This window comes from Pistacia vera, unplaced genomic scaffold (genome assembly GCF_008641045.1).
Source record: "Pistacia vera cultivar Batoury unplaced genomic scaffold, PisVer_v2 Contig210, whole genome shotgun sequence".
In the NCBI taxonomy this organism is placed as follows: domain Eukaryota; kingdom Viridiplantae; phylum Streptophyta; class Magnoliopsida; order Sapindales; family Anacardiaceae; genus Pistacia; species Pistacia vera.
In genome coordinates, this window is record NW_022196014.1 from 579553 (window position 1) to 601263 (window position 21711).

The 21711-nt window shown below is 42.4% G+C and overlaps 2 protein-coding genes across 2 annotated transcripts; both read left to right on the forward strand.

Annotated features, from left to right (window-relative positions):
* The first annotated feature begins 8668 nt into the window (after positions 1–8668).
* LOC116129326 lies at positions 8669–10135 on the forward strand. Its single transcript, XM_031415072.1, has one exon. It carries the CDS (start codon positions 8669–8671, stop codon positions 10133–10135), a length of 1467 nt encoding a protein of 488 aa, XP_031270932.1.
* A 195-nt stretch (positions 10136–10330) lies between these two features.
* LOC116129327 lies at positions 10331–12850 on the forward strand. The gene is made up of 3 exons (XM_031415073.1): positions 10331–10477; positions 11176–12524; positions 12772–12850. The coding sequence occupies exons 1-3, from the start codon at positions 10331–10333 to the stop codon at positions 12848–12850; spliced, it is 1575 nt and encodes a 524-aa protein (XP_031270933.1).
* Positions 12851–21711: the final 8861 nt, after the last annotated feature.

A 21711-nucleotide genomic window follows, 5' to 3' on the forward strand; every position in this document is an offset into this window, starting at 1 on the left:
TAGAGCAGTTAGATGTAACTACAACGTTCTTACATGGTAAGTTAGAAGAAGAGATATTCATGTGCCAGCCTGCTGGTTTTGTAAATCAAAGTGTGCCTAACCATGTATGTCTATTACACAAAACATTGTATGGCCTTAAACAGTCCCCTACGCAATGATGTAGAAGATTTGACTAGTTTGTTGTGAACATAGGATTTACTAGAAGCAAATATGATAGTTGTTTCTATTTCTCATTGAGTGATAATATGCCTATATATTTACTACTTTATGTTGATGATATGCTATTAATAAGTAAGTCTAAGTCTAAAATACTTGAACTAAAGGGTAAACTTAGTTTTGAATTTAGCATGAAGGATCTAGGAAATGCTAAGAAGATTTTAAGTATGGTTATAAACAGAGAAAAAAGAAATTATGCACTTAAAATCCATCAGCACTCATATTTGCAGAAACTAGTAACTAAGTTTGGGATGTCAGGGTCAAAGCTGGTCTCTGTGCCACCATTTTATGTTGATTAAAGCCCAATGTCCCAAAACTGAGTTTGAATTAATCAAAATGGACTCAGTACCATATTTAAATGTGATAGGGTATGTCATGTATGCAATGATTAGTACTAGGCCTGATTTATCCTTTACCATATCCATGTTAAATAGATTTATGTCCAATCCAGGGGTTGAACATTGGTCTGCTTTGAAATGGGTGATAAAATACATTAGCAGTACATTGTGGGTTGGATTAGAATATTGTAAAAGGGGTACTTCACTTGATTTGGTTGGTTTTGTAGATTTTGATTTTGCAGGTGATAAAGACACAAAGAAATCCACTATTTCCTACTACTTTACTCTTGGAGGAAATTGCATAAGTTGGAAATCATAGTTACAACCTATTGTGGCTCTCTCATCAACTGAAGTAGAGTATATATATAGTAGTTGCGGATATGTTTAAGGAGGCTGTGTGGTTGAAAAGAACTCTATCAGAGGCAAATCTGACAGATGGAAAGGTAACTATTTACTCAGACAGTTAGAGTGCAATTCATTTAATCAAAAATCCAGTCTACCATGAAAAAACCAAGCATGTGGATGTACGTTTCCATTTTGTAAGAGACCTGGTGGCATCTTGTGTGATTGACTTGAAGAAAATTGCTACAGAAGACAACCCAGTAGATATGGGTACTAAGGTAGTTATTGTAGCCACTGCTTGAACTTGTTGTTTATAACTTAGGCTGGAGTTGTTTGGAGCTATGAGGGAATTGGATCTGAGTGAGTTGCACTAGTTAAGTCCTAGTATGGTGGCTTTTTCAAGTCTTCAAGGTGGAGATTGTTGAAGTGAAGGCTTGAAACGATGTCGTTGTGCCTTTAAGTTGTGCGACGTCGTTTCAGTGGGTTGCTAGAGTGAATCCTGACCTTTGATCAAATTTAGATCCAACGGCGGAGAATCGTCATGTGGTCAATGGTATATAAAGAAGCAAAGATTGCAATTTGGGATTTGAGTGTTCTTCGTGTTCATCGAGCAATATTTTGATTAGGGTTTACCTTTGCAATCAAATTTGTGTAATCTTGTGAGGTTGAGTGATTAGTGGGTTGGTCATTCGGTGAGAGGGGTTTTACTCTCAAGATCTTAGGGATTCTAGGGAGAGTTCTCTAGGTTGGGTTGAGGGTGAGATTTGGTCGGATTTGAGTGTTAGATCTTCGGATTTGTGGTTTGTAAACTCTTGCTTCTAATTGATTAGTGCAGCAAGCTCCTCTGATTCAAGAGCTTAATGTGGATGTAGTCTATTCAATCTTGGATAGGTGAACCATAGTAAACTTGCGTTGTCTTGTTTAGATTCTTGATTCTTTGTGCGATTTCTTATTTGTGTGTTTTGGAGATTTAGGTTTATTCCATAACAAAAGATCATCAGTTGGAGGAGTTTTGTCAATCCCTATTGAATGCCATAGATTATGCCACTTAAGTACGACATTATGAGAACAAGACTTTCCAAGCAAAGGTGATGGAAACATTGGCCAAACATCAAATCTAAGTTTGAGGAGATGAAGTTGGGCTTGGCTGAAATGTATATAGATTGGGTGTTATGTAAGAAGGTGGCGAAAACAACTCAATCATGATAGTTCCAAAGTGGAGCCACTCAAATCTAAAGTGTATAAGAGGAAATGAGATGCCAAGGAGCTAGACGACTTTATATGACACATGAAATGGTACTTTGACGTATTGGGGATTCAGGATGAGAGTTATAAGGTTAACATAATGACTATATACCTTATTGACACTGTGACGATTGGTGGCATTGGAAGTATGCATAAATCAAGAAGAAACCTATATCATTGACATGGGGATGATCTAAGGAACAAGTTGAAGCGACAATTATATCTTGAGAATGCGTCTCATGATTCCAAGAAAATGACAAAGAGGTTGAAGCATGCATGTTTAATAGATGAGTATACGGAAGAATTTTATGCATTGATGTTGAAGATTAAGAACATGAGTAGGGGTGACCTTCTCTTTAACTTCATTGACGGGTTACAACCATAGGCTTTTCAAAAATTGCAAATGCAATGAGTGAAAGATGTGGGTACAACGATTACCATTGCGAAAACACTTGAGAGTTCTAGAAAAGGCAAGTATTTGAAGCACAATAACCAAGGATAGAGGGAGGGGGGGTCAGTTGACCCTCCTTAAGTTTTAAAATATTTTAACAAGTTTTACAAATTTTCCCCTAAATGAAAAGTAAATTACAACAAAACTCCAATACATCAAATAAGTTAAACTCTCATTTTCCTTTTAGGGCTGTTAAAACTAAACCCCTATTTCTCTACTTTCCAGACTTGTTCTTTCTCTGTTGCCCATAATTGATTCAACAACCTAGGTTTCAATTTTTTTCCTAAAGTTCTAATTCTTTATCCACACAAATGCAATTTTATCCCACCTATAAATGTATTAGTTAATGAGAATTTTATAAATACAAAACTTGTGCTTATTTTAATTTAAAATTGTAGGGTTCTTTCAGTTTTAATCCCCCTACATTTCATTTCTGGCTACGTCCCTGACAATAACTTTGAGTCTAAGCTTGAGAATAGTGGGGAAAATGGTTCATCACATCATTATCCAAAATGGGACTAGGAGAAAGAGAAGATAAAGGAGCAGAAACAAAGGCATAGGTTTTTTATTTTTTTAATGTAAATGGGATTATTGGCTTAGGGTTGCAAAAAAAATAAAAATAAATAAATAAATACAATACTATTGGAACGTGTGACTTTGGAGCATGCACATATGGGTAATTTACAACTCCTTGATCCCTTAAGGGTGCGTTTGGATAGGGGACATGTAAGATAACGGAGGTAATCTTCAGCTATGTTTGTTTCCTTTTTTAAAAATACTCTATTCCTATCCTTAAAAAAATGCATGCTTGTTTCCCTATTCTTAAAATCATATCCTATAATATTCAACTTTTTAAACCCCCATAGATTTGTTAATTTAACTAAACACCCCTCAAATTTTTTTTTTTAAATTGATAAAAACACCCCCACCCACCCACATTTGTCAAATTTCGACAACCACCGCCAGAAGGTGGCTGGAATTTGGCATAATGGCAAACTACCTGCTGGATTAGGTCAGTAGTGTGTCGATCTGACATTTTCCGGCCATATTTGGTAGTCAATGATGACTAATATATGGTCGTCGTTAACCATCAACGACGACCATATTTGTGGCCATCAACGACCAGATTCGGCCATAGATTTGGCCAAAAAAACTAGATCCGTGGTGGATCTGGTTGAAAAAGGTCATAGCGGCTCACGATCGACCAGATATGGCCGGTCGTACGTAATGACACCAGATTCTAGTGGTGGTGGCCGAAATCTAGCAACTGCAGGTGGGTGGGGGTGTTTTTGTCAATTTATAAACTTTTTATTATTGGGGGTGTTTAGGTTTTTTTGTTGTTAATTTTCAAATCCTACCTCGTAATAATAACCCAACTCTACTTAATAATAATAATTCAAAAATACTACTTAAAATAATAAAACAAACACACTCTTCGTTTATTTTGCAAGATTCTGGTGTTTGGTTTGCAAGTAATAAAATATTACAAGAATTTTTTATTGCAAATAGTGTGTATTGTTGGTAATGTAGGGGGTAATCCGATACCTTCCCCCACCCTTGGGATTAAAAATTATTGGGTAATCTGATTTTTATACCTATTTTGCCTTTAATTAAATACTATTTCTGACACAACTGCCCTCAAATGTCTACCAAATAACAATTACCCAGCCCCCTACATTTGAGAAATTAGTTAAAACATCCCAGCCATAAAAAGTTTAAAAGTTAACAAAATACCCCCAGCCACCTAAGACTACCGTCGGCCGTTACTCACCACCACCGTTTGTTGGCGTCAATCACCGTAATGGTGCACAATCGGTAGGATCTGGCTGGTAAGGCCTTTTTTTGGCCATAGATTTGTGATCCATGGCCGGAAACGATCAGATCTGGTCATTTCTATGGTTGTTTCATGGCCAAAGATATGGCCGTGAAATGGCCACAAATCTGGTTGTTTCACGACCACGACTTTTGTTGTGAAACAACCTTGGATTTGTGATCCATGGCTGAAAATGGCTTTGCCTGTGCACAGCTGGCCATATACGACCAATCGTGTGCCATTCCATCGAATGTCGGCAGTGGCTTGGGGTGAGTGAGTGTGATTTTGTTACAAACTAAAGTTTATATAGTTGGGGTGTTTTAGCAAAATTGCAAATGTAAGGGATTAAAAGAAACGTTTCAAAAAATAATAATAAAAAATAATATTATATTAATATTTAAAAGGGAGACAATTTAGTAATCTATATAATATATCCACCTATTTATCCTCTCAACCAAATATATTATTAATCAATTTATTCGAACCAACCAAACACATTTTCTAAACATTTCCAGTATTTTTCAAGATGATCTATTTTTTCGTTAATATAACATTCCCCTATAATAAAACATTATATGATCCAAACGGGGCCTAAAGGTAAGTTTTGCACATCATAAGCCATTAGATAGGTCTTTGATGCACTTGAATGCACATAGGGGTAATTTTTTTTTTCTTTTGTGTGTTTTGACAATAGGCAAAATATGTTATAAAATATTGTTCAATAACATGTACCTTTATCATTAACTAGTCGTAACAAATGTTAAACGTAATGTAATCTTGAGCATATAGCGTTGAACAACATATGGGTGCGTGTTGTCAAAGTGTTTTAAAAACACACTTTGCTCATTGTTATTGATCTTTTTTGTATTGTAGTCTATATTTTCTGAAGTAATTGAAATGTATAATTACTTTAGACTATAATATATACTAAGTTTTTTTAAATAAATTTGTATTATGTTGATTCTATTTTTGGATCGCTTTAATTATAACAAAAATATTATTTTATCCGTTTTACTTTTTTATTTTAAACATGATAAATAGTGACAAAAGTTAAAAAGCGAAACCAACTCACCTTAAATCTTCCGTAATGTTAGATTAAAAAGTTATTAGTCAATATGTATGACCTTGTACTTTGAGAAGATCTTAAGGATATGCATCATGTGAACCAATCTTAAGATTCCTTTTCTTAATAATATAATCATGATTCCTCTCAGATTTGGTGTCATCACCAACCTCAAACAATTTCTTTTCTTTCTCACATAGAATCTATACATTATATAATAGTATAAGGTTGGCTATCTATACTCTTATCTTTTTTTTTTTTTTTTTTTTAATGAAAACGACACAAAATTTTTAGGTAATTAGGACCGATGTGAAATTTTTTATGTTGATCATACTTTAATATTCGAGAAACGGGAAACTAATAGGCTCAAACCCATCCTCTGAAGGGGTTCAACCTTAGAAAAATCTAGTGGGAGTAAACCCTAAATCTGATCATCTGATTAAATCCTCATGACTATACCAACTATTAAGTATCTTTCTGTTAAAAATATTTTTTTTAAACAATTTGAAAAAAATAAATAATAAGACAATTTTTACTTTGGAGGTTTAAAATATATATTGTATAAAATAATTTAACACAATTTTTTAGTCTGATTGTGCAAATGGAGAAGAGAAAAAGTATTTAATTTTTTTTTTTTCTAGATGTTGATTAGATAAAAAGTAATAGAAAACACATATACAAAGGTTATAAATTTATTTTTCAACCAAAATAACAATTAATAAAAACTTCTCAATAAGAATTTTTTTCCCCCTTAAATTTGAAAGTAATATATATGAGGGTAATTAAATCACCAATAGATGACCTAATGATGAAAGAGCAAAAGAATATCTAATATGATCTTTTAAGTTCGAGTTCTTATGGTCTCTAATAGAGATAATCACTGAAGTTTTTACTTAGTTAATAATTCTAAGGTCTTATAGACTTATTTGAAGCATGCACAAGCGGTGTCCGAACACTCTCCCATAAACAGGAAAAACAAAAAAAACAAAAAAAAAAAACAAAAAAAACTCAAATGCTTATCTTTGTAACTTTAGATTTAAAAATATTAATTAATGTCAACTCCATCGTGATGGCTTTCTTTATTGAGAGATCATCAAGTCAACTTTCCTGTGAACAAATTTTGGATCCTTCTTCCCAATTGCAAAATAAAATAATCCTTACTTAATAGTTGATCCTTATAAATTAAAATGATATTTATATATACTTAAATAATATTCTATATAATTCTTTATTATCTGCTCAAATAGAATCTTTTATCTATATAGGCTAATAGAATTTATTTATTTATTTTTTATGACATTTGTTCATATAACTTGTTAGGGCCAAAAATCGTCTTTGGCCCAAATAGGAAAACGGGCCCGACACTGAAGAAGAAGCTAGGCCCAATCCCGATATGACCCAACCGGATTAAGCCCATTCGGTACAAGATATAGCCGGCCCAAACCACGTGGGCACGAGCCTCCTAATCCCAGTCCATTTCCTAGGTCCATGGGCGAATCCAAAGCCCATGACCCCCTCAGAATACTTTCCTACTCCTGATCAATCTCCCATTCAAAGTCACCTTCCTATTCCTGATCACTTTCCTACTCGGAGTTACTTTCCTGATCAGAATTACTTTCCTATCCGGACACTGGTAAGACAACTTACCACGGCCCTAATTCTTCTAGGGTTTGCATCAGAGTCATGCTAGGACTCCTACTTCTACCAGGATTTGGAGACCAGACAGTCACTATATAAGCAAAGGCCAACCCTCTCACAAAGGACACTACATTACACCTTCACACCCGAAGCTCCTACTTGAGAGCTTCACTTCACCGCCGTAGTCACAGTCCTCGACTAGACTTCCAGTAACCTCTTACTCCCTAGCCCTCACTATATTAGCCTTTCAACCTTGCTGACTTGAGCGTCGGAGTGCCTACGGCAAACACCACCCCGGTGTTTCCCGTTCGCTTCATGCGTGTGTTTTTCTACGTGTGCAGGTACAGCATATCGCTAGTGGTCTCATCCTCACGGGATCAGACCTCTCTTCCGTACAGGTAGATTTTTATGTCTACAGTTTGGTGCCCACCGTGGGGCCTCTAGCAATCATTCGGCTCGACGAACCTTGCTACGTGGAGGAACATTCCATGGCTGACAACTCCGATAACGCTAATCCCGGCCTCGAGGCCAAACTGGAAGCTCTAACCGCTCTCATGCAATAGAACTTGGACAAGGTGGCTGCATTGGAAGCTGAGAACAATGAGATCCAGACGGAAAACGCGTCCGTCAGGTCAGAAAACCAATCCCTCAAAGAGAACGTGAGTCAATTCTATGACCTAGAGTTCCTTCCCGGCTAAACACCCCTCAATCGGTTCCGCGCCCCTATCCCATCCATGCAACCACTCTTCACACCAGAGCATCAGCCCTCAGCCTCCGGTAAAGGGCTGCGTCCGTTAAGAACACTAGCGCTTGACGACTCCGTTTTGACTAATGGAGACAAAGATATGCCAGTAGAACACCATCCAGCCGACCCATCCCAGTCTCGTGACCAAGATAATCCAATAGCAGAAAGCCCACATCCACAAGACCAACCCATCCTCACCGTCCCGCTCCACCTCCAGTCTACAACCCAAACACATACTCCATTCGGCTCGGCTCGGCTCATCCTTGCGGGATGAACGGCCAAACTAAACCAACAGCACCCGAGCCCATCCATCCTAACCACCTAAATGACTATCAGAGGACTCCCCTGATCATCCATGTAGGGTGAAACACCAGAACAGTTACCATGGGAGTCATCCAACCGGAAGGAATGACTGAAGATCAATGCTACCAAGGAACACACGAAGGGACTCCTCAGACTACCCCAAGAGGGATGACCCAACGGAATGTACCAAAGATAAATGCGAAGGCCAAGCCGATCATACAGGATGACTTAGTGGCATCCCCTTCTTCTATGGAACAAGTACTAGCCAAGAGATTGGCCGATGTGGAAGCAGTGATGCGACGCATTCCAGGAATGCCGGTCCCAACCAAGAAGAGCAAGCCCCATTATTAAGCGGATTCACCCTTCGTGGATGAGATCGCCCTAGCCGACTTGCCTCAGAAGTTCACTATCCCCAACATGAAAATGTACGACGACCGATCCGGACGATCACATAGCCTCGTACAAGCAGCGTATGTTCACCGTCTCGATACCCCGACCGCTTAGGGAAGCCTGCATGTGCAAGAGTTTCGGTTCGAGCTTATCCGGCCCAGCGCTACAATGGTACACAAACCTCCCGAATAGATCCATCGATTCGTTCGCTCAACTCACCGACACGTTTGTGGAACAGTTCGCCAGCAACAAGAAACTCGAGAAGCTGTCAACCGACTTGTACAGAGTATACCAGAGAGAACATGTCAGCAGGTATAATAGAGAGAGGATTTCCATCCCAGCATGCAACCCTGAGACAGCCGTAGATGCCTTCAGAAAGGGTCTCCTCCCGGACGGAAAGCTATTCAAAGAACTTACAAAGCTGGGATGCACAACAATGGAAGACGCCCTGGCCCAGGCAGTGATCCAAATAAGGTGGGAGGAGGATGAGATAAACCGAACGATTCACTCCAGATATGAACCAAGGCGGAGCGATAGGAAGCCAGAGCCTGGACCGGTGGAGCACCGCTACCACCCTCCAGCACGCAATATGGGCAAAGTCAGGAAGCCTTATGATCACCAACCCTCGAGAAATGATAATAGGCAGTTTGGATCGAACCGACCCAGAATACCGGATTACAACCTCAACGTCGAACCGACCCAGGTCGTAGTAATAATGAAAGGATTAGGATCCACCGTCAAGTGGCCTAGCAAGCTCCATCCCGAGGCAAGGAGAGACACAACCAAGTGGTGCGAGTTCCATAACGACCATGGGCACAACACCGCAGACTGTATTGTCTTACGACTCGAGGTTGCCGCACTTCTGAAAAGGGGACATCTCTGTGATCTGCTTACTGACAAGGGGAAGAACACCATTAGCCAGAAAAGCTCCAAAGAACTGTCACCCCCTCCGCGGGAACCCACACCGAAAGGTTTCTGTTCGCTCATCTCCGGAGGATCAGAGATCAGCGGGGTAAGTTACTCATCGGCCAAGCGGTATGCTAGAGCCAACCACCACCATGAAGTCCAGTCCATCCATCCGGCCTTGCGGTCACACTCTCATCAGGTAATTCAGTTTGAAGATGATGAACCGGTCACCCTGACCGCTCCTCATCACGACGCTTTAGTCGTATCCCTGCAGATTGCCAACATCCTAGTGAAAAGGGTGTTTGTAGATGGAGGTTCGTCAACAAACATCTTGTTCCTTGAAGCAGTAAAAGCAATGGGACTAAAAGAAGCAAACATCAACAGGCGGCTGACTCTGCTGGTTGGGTTCAACTCGGAGCAGAAATATACTATTGGAGAGATAGTCCTTCCCATCTACGCCGGCGGAGAGAACAAACAGACCGTCTTCCTGGTGATCAACGGCCCATCTCCCTACAACATCATTTTGGGTCGGCCTTGGATCTACGACATGCGGGCAGTCTCATCTACCTTCCACCAGACGATCAGGTTTCCAACCAAGTGGGGGGTACAAGAGATCAAGGGTGATCCCAAAGCTTCCAAAGACTGCTACAAGAACGTCTTCAAGAGCAAAGGAAACTCTTCATAGCAATTACAGTCTCATCCAACCCCTCGGACCGAGCCTGACCAACTGACCATTGAGGAGTTGGATGAAGTGCAGATACATCTGGACGACCTTGAGAGAAAGACACATATAGGTTCCCGCCTCGAACCCGAGACAAGAGAGAAGCTGATAGAATTTCTCAAGCAGAACGAAGACTGCTTCGCCTAGTCCCACGCCGACATGACCAGAATCAGTCCAGACGCAATGGTCCACCAGCTCAAGGCAGATCTAGATCACCCACCAGTGAAGCAGAGGAGGAGGAAATTCGCACCTGAGCGAAACCGGATCGTCAATGAAGAGATTGAAAAGCTCCTAAGCAATGGCATGGTCAGAGAGGTCCACTATCCTGAATGGCTAGCAAACGTCGTGGTCGTAAAGAAAAAGAACGGGAAGTGGAGAGTCTGCATCGACTTCACTGACTTGAACAAAGCCTGCCCCAAGGATTCTTTCCCACTCCCATATATCGACATGATAGTAGATGCGACCGTAGGGCACGAACTCCTTAGTTTCATGGACGCTTTCTCGGGATATAACCAGATCCTGATGCATCCGGACGAACAAGAGAAGACAACCTTCATCACAGAGAGGGGAACCTACTGCTACAAAGTAATGTCGTTCGGACTGAAGAACATCGGGGCCACCTACCAACGACTAGTCAACAAGATGTTCTCCAACTACTTAGGAGAGACTATGGAGGTGTACATCGATGACATGCTCGTCAAGTCCCTGATTGCCGAACAACACCTTGACCACCTTAGCTAGGCATTCGCTGTCCTCCGGAAGTACAACATGAAGCTGAATCCAGCCAAGTGCTCATTCGGCGTCTCATCAGGTAAATTCTTGGGCTATATGGTTACTCAGATAGGGATAGAAGCGAACCCCGACCAGATCAGAGTGATCCTTAACATACCATCCCCGACTTGTATAGAGATGTCCAACGCCTTGCAAGACGAGTGGCCGCCCTGAGCTGCTTCATCTCCAGATCAGCTGATAAGTGCCACATATTTTTCCATGCCCTCAAGAAGTCCAAGAAGTTTGACTGGAACCCCTCCTGCGAAGAAGCCCTACAACAGCTGAAGAGGTATCTGACCACACCTCCGCTTCTTTCCAAACCGGTGGACGTGGAAAAGCTCTATTCTTACCTAGCGGTCTCAGAGACAGCTATCTCAGCAGTGCTAGTTCGGGAAGAAGAATCAAAGCAGTTACCGGTCTACTATGTGAGCAAGTCGTTCCTCGACGCAGAAACTCGGTACAGTCAACTGGAGAAACTAGTCCTCGCCCTCATCCATGCATCCAAGAAGCTCAGGCCGTACTTTCAATGCCACTCCATTGTTGTAATCACCTCCTTCCCACTCAAGAAGATACTGCACAAACCAGAACTATCAGGTCGACTCATGCAATGGACAATAGAGCTCAGTGAGTTCGACATAGTTTACCAATCCCGCACTGCCATCAAGTCCTGGGCACTAGCAGACTTTATTGCCGACTTCACGCCAAGCGCCACCACCCAGGCCGAAAGAGAGCTACTATGCATGAACATCGCACCACCATCAAAGTGGACTCTCCTAGTAGATGGATCGAGTAATGTCAATGGAAACGGACTCGGAATAGTACTGATCGCACCAGAGGGAGACATCGTCCAGCGAGCAATCCGGTGTGGGTTCAAGTGTACGAATAACAAGGCCGAATATGAAGCCCTCCTAGCTGGACTTAACTTGGCCAGAGAAATTGGAGCCAAGAGACTAGAAGTAAAGTCCGATTCTCAACTCGTAGTCAATCAACTACAAGGCACGTATCAGGCACGTGATTCAAAGATGACATCCTATTTGAGCATGGTCAAAGAGCTGCAGGCCCAATTCGAAGAGTTCTCCATCGTACAGATCCCCAGAGCTGAGAACTACCATGCCGACGCCCTCGCCAACCTTGGCTCGGCACTCCCATGTTACTCTCAGTCATCCATTCCTCTCTTATTCATGCAGTGGCCAGCCAACTGGAAGGAACAACCACCGAACAAGTCTCCCGTAGAAGCCATGGGCATTGAACAAGCCGACTGTTGGATGACTCCAGTAGTAAGATACTTAGAAAATGATGAACTCCCAGCTGACAAGAACGAAGCACGCCGACTGAAAGCAAGCGCCGCCAGATTCACCATACATGAGGGCCAACTCCTCAGAAAGTCATTCTCAGGCCCTTATCTCAAATGCATAAGCCCAGAAGAAGCCCAGAGCGTTCTAGCCGAACTCCATAAAGGCGAATGCGGGAACCATACAGGGGGCCGCAGTCTTGCACACCGAGTGATCACTGCTGGATATTACTGGCCGACCATACGCACCGATTCGACCGCTTACGTGAAGAAGTGCGACAGCTGTCAGAGGTTTGCCCATGTCTCACACCTCCCACTAGAGCGACTCCATTCCATCCTCACACCTTGGCCATTCATGAAGTGGGGAATGGACATCGTGGGAAAGCTACCTACTGCACCCGAGCAACGAGTCTTCCTGTTGGCTGTGACAGACTACTTTACCAAGTGGATCGAAGCCGAATCCTTCGCACAAGTCAGAGATCGAGAGGTAAAAGCCTTCATCTGAAAGAATGTCATCTGTACGTTCGGGATACCGAAGGAGATTGTCACCGATAATGGATCCCAGTTCATTAGCTCAGGCTTCAGAGATTATTGTGACAACTGGGGAATCAAACTGAGCTTCTCAACTCCCCACAACCCCCAATCTAACGGCCAGGCCGAGTCATCAAACAAGACCATCATTCAGACATTGATGAAGCGATTGTAGAAAGCTAAGGGCGCATGGGCAGACGAGCTACGAGGAGTCCTCTGGTCATACCGAACCACGGCTCGATCATCAACGGGTGAAACCCCGTTCTCCCTCACATACGGTTTTGAAGCAGTCATCCCAGCTGAAGTATCAGTTCCATCCACCAGGCTCCAATGGGCGGATGAGGAATCAAACTGTCACAACCTTTGCCAAAACCTAGACACTGTGAATGAGCTACGGGAACGGGCGAGCATCCGTAACGCAGTTTACCAGCAACAGGCCGCCCGACATTATAACTGCAATGTGAGCATTCGTACTTTCAAGATAGGCGACCGGGTCCTCCGCAGGGTCTTCCAAAACACCAAGGAGATCAACTCTGGCAAACTCGGCCCTACCTGGGAAGGTCCCTACAAGATAATCAAAGCAGCAGAGAAGGGCGCCTACAAACTCCAAACCCCCGAGGGCAAAGACATCAACAACAGTTGGAATGCCACCCACCTCAAACGCTACTACTACTAGGTGAACTTCGTTTGTCATTTTTTTTTCATTTTAAAAAGGATGAGTGGGCCTATCCACCTCCTCTTAGACAGTCGGCCTCATGGCCAGAAATTTAATGAAGTATTATTCAGAAGTCTTTTGTCTCCAAACCGACCCCAGTCGATGAATTAATGTCACCTTCAGATCAACCATGCCAATAAATGTACTAACGCCTTCAAATCGGCCCTGCTCGATAAACGTACGTACACCTTTGAATCGACCATGCTCGATTCACGATGACACCTTCAGATCGGCCATCCCGATAAATGTACTAACGCCTTCAAATCGACCCTGCCGTAACTTACGTCCCCCTTCGAATCGACCCTACTCGATTCACGATGACACCTTCAGTCGGTCATCCCGATAAATGTACTAACCGCCTTCAAATCACCTGCCCGATAAACATACGTACACCTTCGAATCGACCCTGCTCGATTCACGATCACCTTCAATTGCCATGCCGTAACGTACTAACGCCTTCAAATCGCCTTGCCCGATAAACGTACCTACACTTCAAATTGACCCTGTTCGATTCACAATGACACTTCAGATCGGCCTGCCGATAAACGTCTAACGCCTTCAAATCGGCCCTGCACGATAAACTACGTACACCTTCGAATTGACCCGGCTCGATCCACACTGACACCTTCAGATCGCCATGCCGATAACATACTAACTCCTTCAAATCGCCCTGCCCAATAACGTACGTACACCTTCGAATCGACCCTGCTCGATCCACCTGACACCTTTAGATCGGTCATGCCGATAAACGTACTAACGCCTTCAAATCGCCCTGCCTGATAACGTACACACACCTTAGAATCGATCCGCTCGATTCACGAGGACACCTTCATATCGCCCTGCCCAAAAACGTACTTACACCGCCGAATCGACCCTGTTCGTTCACAATGACATCCTCCGCCGGCCCTACCCGATTCGTGAGTTGCACCTTATTGGCCCCACACGGTCTACGACACTCAGCACACTTATGATCCACACCACCCAATCGACCCATCCGACCCAAGAGCTGAACTAAAGTTAAACTTCGTTCATCCAAGGGAATTTGCATCGGTCGACCAGACCGAATGAATGGTCCTTACACCATTGACCAGCGAAGCACTAACCCAGCCCAACATAAGGCCTACATGCCCTAGCCACTGGCCACTCTAAAGTAACATACATGACATAGTGCACCTACAAGTAAAGAAACAACAGTTCATTCATCCAAGGAGACAGCATCAGAAGTCAATCGTCAAATGTTATATATATAACATCAAACAGAATACAAAAAATGGCACACACGCCAAACAAAAGGGCATCGCAGGCCCCAAAAAAATAAATAAAGAAAAAAGCTATTATCCTCAGCACGAGCTTTATCCTCCATCGCCGAATCGGTCACCATGTCCCGCGCTGCCAGGGCTCGACCCGCAGCCTAGTCGCCTGCATCATCAAACCCCATGGCCCTCGACTGGCTGAGTCAGCATCTGCTCGTCGTCCCTCCCCTCGAGACTACCCCTTCTTCCAGTAACTCCTACATGAGCAAGATGTCTTCATCCGGATCCCAATGAGAGGTCTATCCTTCCTTGAACTCTAGCATGAGCTCACCTCGGGCCTTAATGATAGTATCATCAGCAATGGAGATGCACTGCTCCCTGAGAGACTCAATCTCTGTAATTCTCTCGGCTAACTCACGCCTCAGTCTCTCGCCCTCATGCTCACTATCCCTTAGACGATGCTGAAACTCTTGCTCGCCTTCCGGGCTACCATCTCCTTCTGGCGCAGGCTGTGTTTGGCCTTGAACACATCCTGTATAGGTTTCTCCTGCGCCACGACGACTTCCTCAGGTGAAGACTGCTAGTGAGTACCTGCATAGCAAAACATTGCAATCAAACGAAATCTAGAAACAAAAATCATCAAACACTACTGTAATATCGTGAACGGCACGAGCTACCCCCAATCAGCCGCATAACTGCACCCATCTGTTAAGCCGCGCCTCGTCCACCGAGAACAAAAATGAGTCGGTCACTTACTCATGGTAGTCGTATCAGAGTAAGTCGACGCATTAGCCGAAATCGTGGTGGTAATGTTCCGGCCTCTTCATCCAACCGGGTCGTCTGGGACGCCTGGCTTCAACTGCAGGCTGCTGACTCGGCGGCTGCCGACTCGTTGGCATCGCTAGCACATCTCTGCTCCTCTTTCTTCCCTGGCTAAGACTCCCTCCTCCTCTTCTCGTGGCGTCGGGCAATAGATTCGCTCACGCTCAGGACGTCAACTTCTTCATCAGACTCTACAAGTGCAAACTCTCCAACGGTTAGTGGGTTCAGCTCGGACTCACCAAAAATGATATGGTTGCAGTATCGACTCAAGCACATCCCAAGTCTGCTTTAGCGAGGGGAAGGGAGTACCTCTCTTATTGCCTCTACCCCGCCCAAAGAATGCTGGTCCTAAAGTTGGACTCTGCTAGCACTACTCGTCAATCCCTCTGCTCTAATGGGATGGCTAACACTCTCTGGGTCGCTACATCCAAGCCGTCTTTGCTCTGCCCAGCCCGATTGACTCAAGCTCTGCAAACAAAAAACACAATCAAGATTTAGTAATCAAAAGTATGAAAGAAACAACAAGTTCTCACCAGTAGCTCGCCAGCTGATCAGGATCCGCCCTGTCATCTCTCCAAATACAGCTGACCTTTGAGGTAGAAATATCGGTCCTTCCAGTTCTTATCACTGGACCGTAGGTCGGTCACCAAGTGAGACCGATCATGCCTCAAGTTCAACAAGTAACGACCCTTCTCTTTATCGTTCTCCTTCAAGAAGTAACGATTATAAGCAGCTCGTACAGCCCAAACCTCACATGGTTCCGAACACAGAGGTCTTCCAAAGCCATTAGCAGTCTCCAAGCATTCGCATAACTGAGACAGGCAACATGAAGTGGTTCAGCACCTCCCAAACGAGGCGGGGCACAGGCAACCTCAACCTGTCATGAACCCACTTCTCATAAACACTGATCCAGTCCTTTGCCTCCCAGTCAACTCGCTTGTACGACTGCGGCATCCGATATCAACCGAACTTGGAATGTGATACAAGGTCCGGATGCGCCCACACATCACTATCTTTTAGCACGGGCGGATAATCTCTAGTCAAAATCCCGCTGCCTTGTTGGCTCGGCTCTTCCTTAGAGCCACTTCCGGAAGAAGATGGACTATCAACTCTTTCAGAGTCTTCCCCACTCCTACCATGCCTGCCTGAGCCACTCGGCCCAGCCTCACTCGACCTGAGTGGCTACACTAACTCCAGTGGCATGCCCACTGAACGCCCCCCTCAGCATCATCACTATAGTCGGGTAGTTCGTACTCATCCCTTGGGTCTGCCCAATCCCGCTCGAACTAGCCGATTCAGAATCCGACATGTTGGAGTGCTCGCCCAACCCTACAGATCGACCCAAGCCTCGGCCCTTACTACCAAAATGCCAAGTGCCAACCACCTGACCCGACACCGACCTATTATCACTCGCCCCTCAGTACCGTCTACCTCCCGGATACATTTAACCTAAACCTTGGTCGCCCCTCCCGTCGACCGATCCGGCTCTGGATTCTAGCCTTTCTTGGCTACCCTTGTGTGACCAACCCCGCCAATCCCTGATCGAGGTATCCCCTCGCTCACCTTGGGCGACCGACTGGTCCTCAAGGTCAAATTCTACTCGCCTCTCTCCACCGATTAAGCAACTCAAATCAACTGGAGTCGGACAACCGACTGATTCTATACTCCGCTCACCTTTCCCCACTCGATTGATGGACCGGACGACCGACTCCCCTATAACACCAAGCTGGCACCCTATTCGGTCAAGCAGACCGACCGAATGGACTTACGTCTAACTCGCTTTCGCCTTCGCAAACACCGTCCAAAACGTCCGAAGAAGGCCCAAAAAACCAGTCACCCGCGGAAACCCATTGGAAATATCAAAATTCATGTTTATTCTAAAAATCTATACTCAAACTCCTCAGAACAAGTCAAAAATATCTAGAGCTTAAAAACTTCATCCTATTCTTCCAAAATAAACACAAAGAAGAAACAAAAACGCTATGAAAGGAGAGTGTTTACCGTGAAAAGCCAGACTCTGCCGAAGAGCTGCTGTCACGAAAATGAACCAAGAACGCAAAAGAAAAAATCTTTTTCTGAAAAAAACGAGGAAAACTACAATGGGAGACGAACGACTTATTCACTCGTTTTTAAAAGAAAAACTGACAGGTTAAAACACGTGGCAGCCCACGATTGGCTATGATTCAGAGCGTCTTTTCGTTTCCCGCCTCGAAAACCAGGATTTGATTCTGCCGACACGTGGCAAGCATCTACGACACCTAGGAACCGCACGATCAGTCCTAATCGCCCTACCTCCCCGACCGGCCAGCTCCGACTGCCAGAACAGACCCAATAGGAGCCCACGATTCACGAGTCCAGGCAGGCTTACCGACCGACCAAACAGCTTGAAGACGGCCTCGCCCAATCTCTCCGTAGGTAAAAAGGTATGGGCATGACCCATTCGTCCTTTCGGAACGGACGAACCGACAGAGTTAAAGCTCACATATTTCTTTCATTCGATCGCCCGAACACCCCGACCGAGCAAGCATCCAGTTTTATGCTCATGTTCATTCGACCCAGCCCGCCGCCAGACACCGCGCCATAATAACACCTCACTTCTTCAGTTGGTAGGACGTACCGAACAACTTATGAGCCCCCGAATTCTCGTTGTCCTTTCCTTCAGCCTTCACACTGATCGAGCACAGCACTCCATGACGGCATACTCTGGATCGACAATGTACCGAACGACCCCAGGACAAAATCACTTGCAGGATTAGCTATACTAATAACCGATCATCCCAGAAGAATGACCGAGCGCCCCCATCAATCGCTTCCTACTCTCTGACTTAAGAAACTCTTAACTCAGAGAGTGGGGGGCAAACTGTTAGGGCAAAAAATCATCCTTGGCCCAAATAGGAAAACGGGCCCGACACTGAAGAAGAAGCTAGGCCCAATCCCGATATGACCCAACCGGATTAGGCCCATTCGGTACAAGATATAGCCGGCCCAAACCACATGGGCACGAGCCTCCTAATCCCAGTCCATTTCCTAGGTCCATGGGCAAATCCAGAGCCCATGACCCTCTCAGAATACTTTCCTACTCCTGATCAATCTCCCATTCAAAGTCACCTTCCTATTCTTGATCACTTTCCTACTCGGAGTTACTTTCCTGATTAGAATCACTTTCCTATCCAGACACTGGTAAGACAGCTTACCACGACCCTAATTCTTCTAGGGTTTGCATCAGAGTCATGCTAAGACTCCTACTTCTACCAGAATTGGGAGACTAGACAGTCACTATATAAGTAGAGGTCAGCCCTCTCACAAAGGACACTACATTACACCTTCACACCCGAAGCTCCTACTTGAGAGCTTCACTTCACCGCCGTAGTCACAGTCCCCGACTAGACTTCCGGTAACCTCTTACTCCCTAGCCCTCACTATATTAGTCTTTCAACCTTGCTGACTTGAGCATTACGGCAAACACCACCCCGGTGTTTCCCGTTTGCTTCACGCGTGTGTTTTTCTACGTGTGCAGGTACAGCATATCGCTAGTGGCCTCATCCTCACGGGATCAGACCCCTTTTCCGTACAGGTAGATTTTTACGTCTACATAACTCTAGGTAGTTGCTATAATATTAGTACAGAACAGATGCAAGAGAATGGCTTTTTCCTTTTTCACTTCAATAGTATTTTCTTTATAAATAATACTTGGAATCAAAACATCATATGAATCAATTTATTACTTAAGTTCAACCTTATAACTTAAAATGAAGGAAAAATCTTTAATAAAACTAATGAGAATCAATTTATTACTTTAATTTCAAACTTAACAGAAGGGAAAATCTTTAAGAAAATTTATAAAAATGCATTGTTAAATTAATCATGTTAATGAATGAATAGATACATGAAGCTAAAGTTATTATTTACTTATTAAATTAAAATCTTGAAATATTTAAATGTAATAGTATAAAACTCTACGTTTCTTCTCACAAAATTGTTTCATATTACGTTGTTATAGAACGTCTTTTATATATATAACATCACCAAATTGTTTTAAGATTTAAATATTGGATAAATTGATAATACCCTCTAGGGTTTTCAATAATTCATTAATATAAAATTCACCAAAAAAAATGCCATTCTTAGGGCCGAAACAGCCTAAAAATGATAGAACAAAGGAAACTAAAATTAAACAACTATTACAAAACAGTAACAAAACATGCAGAAATTTGCAAAAACAACCCTAAAAATGATAAAAAATTCAAAAACCCCTCGAAAGGCTAAAAAATGACGACTCTCATGTTCACATGAGTTTTGTTCGTTTGGCCGTTTCAGAGTGTCTGTCAAAAATCATCGTATTTTGACATCATTGACACTATTCAACCCATGGGGCCTGCATCATATATATAAACTAGTATTTCAAACTTTGGATCCGTTATTTATTGGAAAGAAACTCTATAATCAAATTAGGAAGAAAATATGGAGATTATATTAATTAAATTTATAGTTTTTAACATAAAGGTAGACTATCTTGGATAGATTGTCGTAACTTTCCAGGACATGATTTATATAAGTTCAACCATCCACCATCTATTTTCTTCTCAGCTAACACGCTCTTGCTTTGTATTGGCTCAATTCTCATACTATAGAATGACACTTCTTTTTAAAAAAAAAAAATTTCTTTTTGGATAAAAATAGTAATAAACTTGTTCCACAGTAAAAACCCACTGCAAATTAACAGCAGCCTTGCAGTATTTAATAATAATAATAAAAAAATGTTATATACAGCCTTTTTTACACTCTCTATCTCACTTATTTCAATATGTATGCAAAGAGACAAAGAAAATGAAAAATTAATCATATATAATGTCATAAAAAGAGTGAGAAAGAGAGCGATCTCGTATTCCTATAATTACAATACTAGCACGAAATAGAATTTTTTGTATCCCTTTCATTCTTTCTTGATCCAAACGTCACAAACTCTTGAAGATTATTAATGGTACAACTCACCTTCAATAGGTAACAAAATGTTGGAATCAACACTCTTTTATCTCCATTTACACGTTAAAAGATGTTTGCATGTTCAAACCAAGGCTGAGTTGCGGCTGTTGAAATTGAAGAATATTGAATTCATATGGATATTATAAATATTTTCTTTTAGAAACAATAAGACGACAATCTTCCACTAATTTAATGGCATTAGTGTATAAGAATATTGAGGTTTGATATTATGTAATCAAGAATCATGTCTATTTTACTAGATTATATTATAATCTTCATTTTGCCATTTAATACATCAAAGGTTCAACTTAAACTATCAAATAAGAAAGCCCATGAAATCATTTCTATTAGGCTGTTTATTGGGATTTCTTTTGGGCACAGTTTCACCATTAATGTTCGGTGTGGCCCAATTCAGGTCAATTACCACTCCCAAGGCCCAATTTCGATCGTGTCATTCAATTATTGGATCTTCTACCCTAAATATTAAAATCTAATTAACTCATTTAATTTATTTATATTTTTTTACTTAAAGCCAGTGTATATTAACTTTCCAGGTCTAAATTAACTTACAAGTAAGGAGGCATAGTAATTTTCTCCCTTCACTTGTAAAAGAAATTAATGGCAAAATATATATATATATATATATCGTAATAGATTAATCCACTTTTTATATTCAATTTTTGGCTTTTGGTTTTCAATTTTTCACAAGAGTTTCATTTATTTTTTGTTATCTCACTTTATATAAAAATCTTCACAAGATTTTTTTGTAAATATAGTATTGTTGTTTTCACAAACCCAACACAAAACCCATTATCCACCAAACAAAATGTGCTTTTAACTGATACAATTTTATATTCAAAATCTATCCTCACACAATCCAATTGGTGTTCACTAGTAGAGCTGGGCATTTGGGATCGGGCCCAAAAGCCCAGCATCAAAACCCGGTCCTTGAGAGGATCGATCCTAGCAGGCCTGGTCCCAAAACTGGACCAGGCCTAAGGAGGAGGGCCTGGCCCTCCACTGGGCCCTCCTCCAAGGCCCAGGCCTGGGCCCAAATTTCTTTTGTATTTTATCATTTTAGTCCCCTGTAAAATTACATTAAACTCCTTATTAATTTTAAATAAGTATAAATTATAAGGGCTAAAATAAAATTTTATAAAAAAAAAAGTATTTT

Bases quoted from the DNA above. Each gene is read 5' to 3' on its own strand.
- LOC116129326 (XM_031415072.1), top strand. From the start codon at position 8,669: ATGTGCAAGAGTTTCGGTTCGAGCTTATCCGGCCCAGCGCTACAATGG.
- LOC116129327 (XM_031415073.1), top strand. From the start codon at position 10,331: ATGACCAGAATCAGTCCAGACGCAATGGTCCACCAGCTCAAGGCAGAT. The intron at 10,478-11,175 runs GTCAGAGAGGTC...GCCCTCAAGAAG, and splicing joins AGCTCCTAAGCAATGGCATG to TCCAAGAAGTTTGACTGGAA. The intron at 12,525-12,771 runs GTTTGCCCATGT...GGGATACCGAAG, and splicing joins AAGTGCGACAGCTGTCAGAG to GAGATTGTCACCGATAATGG.